The sequence below is a fragment of the Rhea americana genome, unplaced genomic scaffold (assembly GCF_003343005.1).
Source record: "Rhea americana isolate MKP2758 unplaced genomic scaffold, rheAme1 scaffold_10, whole genome shotgun sequence".
NCBI classification, from domain to species: Eukaryota; Metazoa; Chordata; class Aves; order Rheiformes; family Rheidae; genus Rhea; species Rhea americana.
The window spans coordinates 3,863,793-3,875,122 of NW_028185039.1; the positions used below are offsets into that span (position 1 = coordinate 3,863,793).

General features: G+C 38.8%; 1 protein-coding gene across 1 annotated transcript; it reads left to right on the top strand.

The window, feature by feature from the left end:
- Positions 1-2,055: 2,055 nt before the first annotated feature.
- Positions 2,056-6,675, top strand: LOC146601619 (parvalbumin, thymic). The gene is made up of 5 exons (XM_085300229.1): positions 2,056-2,114; positions 3,885-3,952; positions 4,639-4,771; positions 5,045-5,154; positions 6,399-6,675. The coding sequence occupies exons 2-5, from the start codon at positions 3,892-3,894 to the stop codon at positions 6,422-6,424; spliced, it is 330 nt and encodes a 109-aa protein (XP_085156355.1). The 5' UTR covers positions 2,056-2,114; positions 3,885-3,891; the 3' UTR covers positions 6,425-6,675.
- Positions 6,676-11,330: the final 4,655 nt, after the last annotated feature.

Consider the following 11,330-nt stretch of genomic DNA (forward strand, 5'->3'; position numbering starts at 1 on the left):
AAAAGGAAGAGTGGGGGCGAAGGGTTAACATATGTGGAATTAGCTCTAGGCAAAATGAGAAGCCATTGCATCTAAAATCAAATGCATTCTCTGAAACAGACACCAGAGCGCAAATTCCCATGTAGACTCCTGCAGTCCAAGAGTTTCAGCAGAATTTGGCCTTCCTCTTAACTTAGCTTCATTAGGTCATATCATGCCATCAATTTTTATGTTGAACACCCTACTTACTTCACATCAGTTGTTSGCACTATGTAGGCAATTTTCCGAATTGGAGGGGGGGGAAAGGGTGGTGTGTGCAAGGGAGAGGAATTTTTTCCCATGTAGAATAAGTAATTTCTTAGAACAGTTTGAGGGGGGAAAATGATATTTGTATCCCTTCTGCCAGATGTCATCAGTGGCAACAAGAGCCAGGATCAAATATCTATCCATCAAATTCCTCTTTAAATTTTTCAGCACCAGCTGGTCAATACTCCATTCAGAAAACTAGGGGATCTGACTGCCTTGACACGGCCATTCTTAACCCATAGTTCTTCCCCATCACAAGAACTACCTCTGTGTGAAACATTCTCATGGAGGAAAGACATACAGTATTTGTAAAAAGAAAAAAAAAAAAAAAACTTGTAGCAAACATTTTTTACTGTGTTATATGAAGTACTGGAATAATAGACCCTTCTCCCACGGATCTTCTGCAATAGTCTTTTGTCTCTTTTTTCATCAGCTGCTGTCAATATTGGATGGGCTAAGGTCCCAAAGATATCTCACTTGCCTCCTTTTCTGCCCCACGCTGTGGTTTGTTAGTGGTTGCCTTCAGTGCCTGGCTAGGTTTGCCTTCTGCCTTAGAGGGCAATGCTTCTGAGAAAAGATGCCGTGAGATTCCCTCYGACATTAAGAGAGTCTCTGCACTGGCACCTCTTACTGTACCACCACCTCAAGCTGTGATGCCGTCCCCTGCCCCTGGCCACAAAGCCGCCTTGTGCTGTCATCCATGTGAATCGTCTTTCGCTGTTCTGCTGCCTTTAGCCACAAATGAGATCCAAGCTGACAGATTCCTAACCCTGTTAGGCTATACAGTTCATGGAAGAAAATTGAGATGATCCAATTCTGTGTTATCTAAAGAAAAAAAGGTAAACTACACAACAGAACACTTAAAAATAGCAGAGGGGAAAAATCCAAAAAGAAAAAAGAAAGCTACATGAGAGAGATCAGAAGGTAGCTTACAAAACTGCAAAGACAATCTTCACATGTTCTTCCCCACTGTGATGCTACTATCAAAATTTTCTGTCCATTCTGAGAGCGAAGAGCTCTCATGCAGGGCTCCGGGCTTTTGTCTCGGAGACAGCTGGGTACATCCCCACCCCTTCGCTTTTACACACAGCTACAGAGGATGTCAGAACCTCACAGAATTCTGACATTTTCTCAGGAACAAACCAGACGCAATGCCCTCCCCAGCCAGCTCCTCCAGTGCATTGACATAACATTATTTTACCTCCTGTAGCAACAAATTCACCTTTTCTTTCTTTTTTTTTTTTTTTTTAATAACAGATGATACATTTTGGGAGACAGCATGAGTATTATCTTCCCTGAATGGTTTGCAACGCAAACAATATTTGAACAGGATTTTTTTTCCCTTTTAGTGCTTGAATGATTAAGCCTCTATCACATGCAGTATCTACAGACAACATAACATTATCACATTTAAACATTCACTAAAGGCATCGCTTCAGGAGCTAGTACTGCTTCATTTCATCTGAGTCCTAGGATCAAGCATATCAGATTGTTTTTTTCTTTCTGCCCTACATCATACAGAGAAGTTGGTATTTTCTGCTTAAATCAGAAGAAATTCAATACGACTCAGTCCTTTTCACATATCTAGCCACTTATCTTGTTTCATTTGCAAATATCATATGTATTCTCTCGAGATAAAAATAGTGCAAGATGATTAGTTAGGCAAGTTCATTTGACACCATTCCCCCTTCGTGACGCTGAAATCTAAAATCTGTATATGGTATACAACTTAAAGTATATATATGCAAGCTCAGCTCTGGTGGAGACACACAGCAAGTGCTTTCCTCACAACCGGATTGCTTCCTTATCCAGTCAAGACGACCACAAAGGTAAGCTGATTAGATCCTCTGCTTTCAGAAAAAAGAAACACAAAATCAAAATGCTCCCTAAATGGAAAGCACCTATGCAATTGTAAATATATATTCTTATAACAGCTTCCAGTCTGTCATACCTTTACAATCTAACACAGAATAGAATCAGCGTTCAGATCACAGGACGGAAAGGGACAGGAACGTTGCACCTCATAGCAAATGAGACCATGCTGCAGTTTTTAGGTTTTCCTCCAACTTTCCCCTCGGTTTTTAATCCTGTCAGCAGTGAGAATTAGGTGCATGGCAGAGCTCCAGATGATCTTACCAGGTGCTGAGAGCAAATACTCTGCACAAGAAGCCACTGGGACAAAGTAATTGATGGCAAAACAGAAGTAACTCATCTGCGTTGGCTGGAGAAACATCCACRGCCATCAGTGTGAATTTGTCCCATTGTCTCCCTGCACCTTCTGAGACATTCAAACGGAGACTGAGACGACTGACATTTTCCTCTGTTAGAGACCAACAGGTATTGAGGCAGCCGTTTGATTGCTTGGGCAAAGTTTCAACCTATGTGTAGATCTCACCATCAGTGCACAGACCATAAGTGGTTACCAACACTGGCTTCCTTCTCACATGAATGCTGCTTTCTATACTTAGATAGGAAGGGTGGTATTGTTGAAGACTCAGTTTGGGATTCATAAAATTTGAATTTGGTTCTCTTGTAATTTTGAACCTCTATGCCGCAGTTCCCCTTCCCGAACTAACATGGGACTGCCTCACAGTAGTGTCGCAAGTTTTAATTTCTAACCAGTCTTCATTGGTGTGTACTCTGGAATTTAAAATGCATTGATGCTAAGTTCATGTTAATAAAATTGACTGGAAATTCAGGCCTGTAGCATTTGCTTAAGTGATATATATTGCTTTGGCAAAGGCTGTGGAGACTGTTGGTGGCTGAATGGGACAAAGAGTATCTTTTGCAAAAGCTGCTCTATCAGAACAAATGCCTCCTCCCTTCTATCAGGAATGAGTATTAAGTCTACATACCTCTATTTTAAGCACACCAATATTTTGAAATGCCAAATCTGGATAAAAATCTTGCTTACTATAATCTAAACTGAATCAAAAAAAAGACAGCTTAGTAATGAAGCTTTTCATAAACAGTTTTTCATAAAGCTACCATGAAATGTAGTCTTCTGYGGAGGGAGTAGCCCAGCAAGCCATTTACTGTGTGCAGTTAAACAGAGGAAGAACTTGCTCTACCAATTTAGATTTCTTTAAAATGAGTAAAAATAATTTTATTTATTCTATGCTATTATTTTCATTCTTTGTAAAGATCACTACATTTACTGACAATAATACTAGCTTAAAAAATTTCCTATTAAATTTGTTCCAGATATAGTTCCAGGGATATATTTGGCCCTATCTTCTATGTATGCTGTAAATACATRTCTATTTTAATTGAGTAATAATCCTCCTCCAGGAAAACCCACATAGAAGTCATGAAGTTTTGTAGTGCTAGACACCTTTGATTCGCTCTCTCCCAGTGCAACACAGGCATCAGATCTTCCTGAGGCCCCACACTCCGGCATGCAGAATTCCTCCCTCATTACCCAGCTTTAAGTGGAAGCACCTGCTGCAGACATCTGTTACAGTATGCTTCACTTACTATTAGATGAATAATGTCTCCTCTATCACGTACTGTCACAGCAGCAACTTCAAATAGAGCCATGAAAGAGGTAGAGAAGTCATTTTAATGAGTAAGTAGCTCACATTTAATTTATTTTACAGTTCAACAATGGCCATCACTGACATCCTTTCTGCTAAAGACATTGAATCTGCTCTCTCCAGCTGCCAGGGTAAGGAATGGTCTCTCTGCAACCAGAAGATGCATATCATTTTTACGTCTTAAGATGACATGCCTATCATTTTCCCTTTAGATTCCTTCCCTGTGAGATCTCTTTGTAGCTCCATTACAGTACAGCCTCATGAATTCAGAAAGTCTTACAAGTGGTTATTTTGTGGGTAACATTCCCTGAAAAAGCAGCAGTTAAAGGGCCACAGTTTCAATCAATATAAGGCTAGCTTAATTCTAAACATTACTTCAAATTTTAAAACAGCTGAAGACCAAGATTTAAATACTTAGCCTTCTCCTTCAACTTGTCAACAAAAAGTCCGAGCTTTCAGAATAAAAATGTAATTTCTAAAGCAATGAACAGCCTCTACTCTCTTCTCTGGCAGGATAAAGCCAAAAATTTTCCAAATGCTAAATGAGCTAAAGTCAGTGGATTACTTAATCTTCTACCAACTCCTTCACCAAAGTAAGCTGAGATGAAATAAGAATTTCAGGAACTGGTCCTTAAGCCATAGTTGCATCCTCTAAATATTTATCATTAATTGCATGTGACACTCTGCTGCACTGGGAAACAAGAGAAATAGGAGCAGGCTGATGGCTTAAAAGAAAAGAAATACATATTCCCAAGGAATAGATACAGCAGTAGCAAATCCAAGGGAAGATATTTAAACAATTTCTTGTTTCTTCCAGCTGCTGATTCCTTCAATTACAAGTCTTTCTTCTCCACGGTTGGTTTATCTAGCAAAACTCCTGATCAGATCAAGAAAGTTTTTGGAATTCTTGATCAGGACAAGAGTGGTTTCATTGAAGAAGAGGAGCTCCAGTAAGTAGTACTCAGCTGCTGCATTCCTTTAGACGATGTAGGCATCTGAACTTTCTTGATGCTCTAGAAGAAATTTGCCACTATTTCTAAACAAAATGCAGTATCTTGTCTTCTGCTGAATCTGTGTGGATTTCCTCATACACTAAGAGCAGGCATTACATATAATTGTATTTTTTGGCCTGGATTTAAATAAGAAAAACAGAAATACCAAGTTGCCAAGGAAATGTCAGAGAATAAAGTTCAAGCACAGTACACTGCCWTGTTCTATTTCAGGTTGTTTCTGAAGAATTTCTCTTCAAGTGCCAGAGTTCTAACCACTGCGGAGACCAAGGCCTTTCTGGCTGCAGGTGATACTGATGGTGATGGCAAAATTGGAGTGGAAGGTAGGATTTTTGGAAACTTGACAAAATTTGTATTTTAAAATGTATGCCTTCAGAGTTACATTTAAACTGTGGCACCCAAGAATTCATCCAGGTAATCTGGCCTGGTACTTTCTGCCACAATTTTTACATCAGCAAATACACTTTCGATTTCATAGCTTTATTCCTGTTTGATTTCTGTTGCTGTGATACCACATTTAGTCCCAGCGTAGAGCCTGTTCTTCCAGCCAGTAATGTCGGCTCTGTGGTTAATCTCTGCAGTGAGGCTGGTCCACACACTCAGCCTGCCAGATTTTTCAAACATCCAGAACAACATACTCATTCTCCAAATTTTAATTCTGGCAGTCTGGATGCTTCAGGCCACATGATACTTTGCTTTTAAGCACACTACTACCTAGATATACCTATTCCTCCATCTATCAAAGGTTGGCCAATATTACTGATTGGATAGTTCAGTCATCTAAAATAAGTCTGTTAATGCTTTTGAAGGATAGAACTGCTGCAATGCACCACAAAATTCTGTGTCAGAAAATTATCTGATCACCGCAAACTTCACCGGGTAGCCCTTCTATGAGAAACTAAATCGAATTTCTTAAGAAAGCCTCAGAGGAATAATGTGAACTGGCTAGGTTATGTCTTTCAGAGATTGTAGCAAAGGAAAATAGGACATTATGCATCATGTATTAGAGATGAAGTCACTGAAAACTGGGCTGTCTCAGCTGAACTAGGACAGGTGGCAATAACTCTAACAGACACACGTGCTAATCTTAGCCAGAGTTTGGGAGATACACTCTTGAAGGAATTTGCTTTAGCAGCAGGTTTTGCAGCTTCTGTTTATAAGGCCCAAATAGGATATTATTTATGCAGATCTTCATCCTTAACCATCAAATTTCCCATTCTGGAATTATGTCATTACTAGGATTTTTTTTCCTCTGGAATAATAAAACCAAAACAAATTATATTGAAAGCTACTCTTTCCTTAAAAACAATATGTGCTGAGAGAAGGAGCGAATCTGTAAGTTCACGTTCATAGGAAACTCCTTCTCTCAGCACATACTCTTTTTAAGGAGTGAAAAATCTGTTACGCCCCCAGCATCTCAGTTTAGCAGTACCTTGTGTGGTGTTATAATAACTTTGGGAGACCTCCATGGCTAGGAGTTTAGGATATTTTTATTTATCTTTTCTAAAGATGTTAAAAACCTCTTTTATCTAGCTTTATTCTCTTTCTCACTTTCTTTCCTCAACAGAATTCCAGTCTCTGGTGAAGGCATAAACAGCATTAGACCAAAGGCAACCTTGGACTGACTCTTCCAATTACCTCCTCCAATAAGCACCTCACACTCAGCATGTGTTTGTACATTTTTATATTGTTTCAAGGCATTAGCAAAATCCCCATGTATCKGCTCCACACACAAGATTGCTGAGAGATCTTTCAGTGTACAAATGTCTTGGTCATGTGGTATCGCTGCACTTCCATTGTAAAGAAGGCACTTTGTGATTTTTGTTGAAGTTGTGATGGAAGAAGGGAGAAAAACATAAAAAAATCTTTGAGAGAAAAAAATTGGTTTTTTTTATTCTCTCTGTTTAGGTTTTCCACCCCACACTGACTTGCCACCTCACCTCATAGACACAGTTCTGATGCTCTTAAACAATATGACATCTTTCAAGGCTTAACTGTCCTGATTTAGTGGAGTTTTATTTCTGCTTAATTCTCTGATCCTTGAGGAAAAGAGATGTTAACAAGATAGCTAAAAATAACCTATATTCAGTTCTAGTGCTGACACTACAAGAAAAAAATTAAGAGGAGTTGACACATAGCTCAAAGCATGGAATAAATGTGTGGGTAATTTTAAAAACTCAAGTACTAGGCTACAGCACATATCATCAGAAAGTGTTTATGGCCTAAAATGTAACTCTCCCTTAAGAAGATTTATCTTTCATGAAATCTAAGGCAGCTGTGAGATAGGGGAGAAGGTTCTAATCCCAACCCTGCCACTGTCCAAAGTCACAGTCCTTTGACAACATAGGCCACAGGAGGCCGGGGAGGGGGGGGCGGTTCTGTTAATCGCAAGCATGTTGCTTATTATCTCTTCATACCTRTAAAACTAAAAGACTTTGCCACATTTGTAAAATCTTATATTTGCTCCAGATAAAACAATATTCAGTCTTGCTGTTTGATTATCTAATGCCAAACAGAGTAAAAATACTCTTTATGTTACATCACTAAATAACAGCCATTACTCAACTCATTTATTATACTGAATAACTATCAATAGAGTCCAAAATATTAGCAATTTACTTAAGTCTGAAAATGATCAAGAACTACTCTTTCTTTTGCTAAGTCTAGCACAGGATTTAGAGGTAGCTATAGCATTGTATTCATTAATACACAAAGTAAATAATGTTCATGGTTAAATGCAGGGCTCTATAGACTGAGTGGATGTTGTGCATCTCTGGCTGAGTGGGTTGGAAATTTCCCTACAAACACTTAGTTATCTCTTTCCCATCCCAACCATGACAGGGTTCCAGCTCACAACTAGCCTGCCATTTCAATACTCTCTGCTGAAACTGTATAATTATAATTTGGCAGCTGCTTCAAAAAAGAGAAGAAACAAAGCCTTCTGGAACTTTTATGTAAGATACAGAGTTGGCATTTCCATGAATTGCAAGATGATTATGTGAGGCAAGTACAGCTCACTTATACCCAAGCATGTAAGAGAGCTGTTTGGCAGATTTAAGACTGTTAATGCAAAAGAGGAATTCTAGCAATCAGTCTCACTGCAGCCTTGGAGAATTATCATGAATATAAATCCTAATTCTATCCTCAACTCCTTTGATGTTAAATCTGGGTTTAAATTATAGTGGGTGTTAATTGCAACACTGAAATATTTTGCATAATGAAGAGACTCTGTTGGTTCCTTTTACCTTCTTCCTTTTCTTATCCACTGAAAACAAAGTCCAGAATAAGACAGATCTGCAGCAATACACAGATATACTACATTATATGCACCAGCTCCTCACACTAATAATCACTAAAATATGTCAGTATTCCAAAGCACATGGCACGGCTGGGAATACCATAGGTGACAGACCTGACAGCACATTCCTTGCACACCTAAAAATCTAATATGGAACGCAAGAAATGCAAGACTACATAGTGACCCATCCTGCATTACAGAGCAGCCAGGCAACTGCATGTCACTCCCTTCTGTTGCCACAAGTACTTCCAAGAATTAGGCAATTCCTGTCTATGTTGCAACTCTAAGTAAAACTTAGAGAATTTYGTTCACAAGAAAATCTATTCTATTTAAACAGTAACTCTTGGAAACAAGATGAGTTTTGAATCTTGTTAAAGCCATCCAGACAACTTCCTAGTAAGAAATTATAGTAAAACTCCAAAAAGTCCAATTCCAACCCTCCACCCCTTAACTAGTCTGCAAAAACAACACTTATTCTCTGTGAAGTCTTACACTAGGATCAACATTTTTAGAGCTGAAAGAATAATTTCCATCGAGAGGGAACAATTTCAATTTGTTGTTTGATGGAAGTATTAACAAATCAAAATAATATTTCTCATCTTGCATTTAAAGATGTGCTTTAATAATTACTGCYCTATACACACCTCTGTAGGTGTGAGCAGCAATCAGCTCCAAAGAAATTTGAAAAAGCATGACTAAGCCGTACACTGCATTCCAGACAAAGCACCGACGGCATGTACTAATTGTCTCTCAGTGCACATCCTGTCCTAGCGTATTGCCACAGACTAAAGCAACCGGCAGATGTGAAAGGAAAGGCCCTTTCATTCATTCACAGAACTATGGATAYTCATAAAAACATCCCTAAAGGGAAGTTTTCTTGGAAGGCCCTGTAAGTGAATGTAAGCCAGTGGCAGCCTTCAATTTTCTTAAGAAACAGCAAAGACTGTTCTCTGAACTGGAACACTGTCATAGCRTTACAGAAAACCTGCTGACTGCAGAATATCTATCCGGATGCCATCTGAAGTAGTAATGAGACATATGGTGATATCACAGTGTTACCACAAGTAAGGCATAGAATCATCCCAATTAAGGAACAGAATCACAGAGTAATTCAGGCTGGAGGGAACATCTGGAGGTCTCTGGTTCAACTCCTGAATCAGAAGGCCAGCTCTAGGGCAGATTGCTCTAAGCTGAGTTTGAGGAGCTCCAACGACRGATGTTCTACAATTTCTCTGAGCAACCTAATTAGGAATTAAGTCCTTTAAATCAAACTTTTGTGCAAGCTGAGTACACAGTGAAATCCTCAAGATTCTACCATAAACTGTTTATGCTACACCAAAGCAGAAAGGATCTAGCAACATCCTGTATATCACACTCTTGCTCTCAGTTTATGAAGTAAGACCATCCTAATCAGTACAACACAGCTCAATATTTCCCAGGATAAAATAAATGTTGTCTGTACACAAACCTTTTAAAAATACCTTTACTTAACGTAATTAAAGAGTGACCCAAAATTTGAACAGCAGAGCCTTCTGCAGAGTCCAGAGACTGTAAGTTCTCACACATACCTCAGATGTATACAGAGTCCCCTCATTAGTCTATATGAGCAGTTTAATCTTTAATACATCCAACACTTCCTCTGAAATAAAGATTTACTATGAACCCTCTAKAGTGGGAATTGAACACAAAGAAACTGATTGCCATTCACATGCTCCTACACAAAGGATATAGTGGGCCCAAGTCTTCAACCCAGCATCCCAAACCCAAACTACTGCTCTAGTTATTGAATCCATCATGTCTCTCAAAACAAAATTTTAGTTTGTCTCACTGAAGAAAGGATGAAAGAGCAGAATGATGCATGAGATGATAAAATCTCCCGATATTCAATAGAAGCTGACTGCCTGATACCTTTATCTTCCTGTAGAAATCCCAACCTTGAGCCATTTGTAATCTGCCAATTCAATATCAGCTAACTCCTCAAAATCTGGCATTCATCTTCTAATAAGAGTAGTGAGAGAGCAGAGAAAGGGCAAGGGGATGTCAGAGCATTCATTACAGACAGACTGGTAAAGTTTCATCTTTGAGTTAGCAGTCAATCCATGTGGAAAATCTTCAATGCAGCATCATCAGAGACAGCTGGAGCTTTTCACAAAAACAGTGTGGGCAGGGGGAACAAGGCAGGATTCATTTCCTGGAATGGGTTACTGAAACAGATACATCTTGCTTAAATCTCCAAACAGAGATATACCTAACATTTTCACTCTTAGTCATTTGTATATTTTAAAATATTTCAGTAAGCAKATGCTGTATAATCTGAATTAAAGTTTCATATTTGATGAAACTCTCTGCACTTCCACATTACTTTTGCTTGCAAGTACAAACATAACATTACATCTGTATGGACTTAAAGGCCTACAAAGCAAATGGTCTATCGAATGAGATACTCCGTAACTTTGGATTTACTCATCAAYGTGTCCCACACTCGTGAAAACAAGAAAACAGCAGCTTCTGTATATCAAAGTCTGAAAGAGAAAATCAGCTTAGCACATCAATTACAATATGAACAGAAGGTGCCCTTTAGACAGTGACTTCCCCAGGAGTTACRAAGACACTACTGATCCTACAGTTCAAATGGAAATTTACGTCAAATTAAGAACGTATAAATATCAAAATTAAAAGGAATTGCTTTGGTTTCATCAAATCTAGATATTCATCGGCTGTTATTTCCCAGACACTAACTTTCTGCACTAACTCCCGGGCTTAAAGAACAAACTGACCTCATATTTGCAATGATCTCCCAGGGCAACTGTAACATTTAGCCAGCACAAACACAGGAAAATCTGTTTTCCGTATCTAGCTGAAATGATCCATTTTTCCACGTTGTTGTTTAAAAATGTCCCCTGGACATCCCCTGGACCTGTTCTCACTTTCTGCTCTTCGGTTCTCTCTCATCCTAAAGAGTCCCCAGAGATATTTCATGGCTGGACTCGATTGTCTTTRGTGCCATCTACAGGCAAGCTCTGGTTAGCTACAAGTTAGCCCATTTTAAAGTGTTAACAATAAATCTGGTCTYCTGACAATTTTATTTTAAATATACTGGCATTACTCAAATATCATTTAAACCATTTAAAAATCATTTTTAAAAAGTATCACTGATTTCACTGCTCAGTTTCACTCCTTGCCTTTTTCAGTGTGTAATGC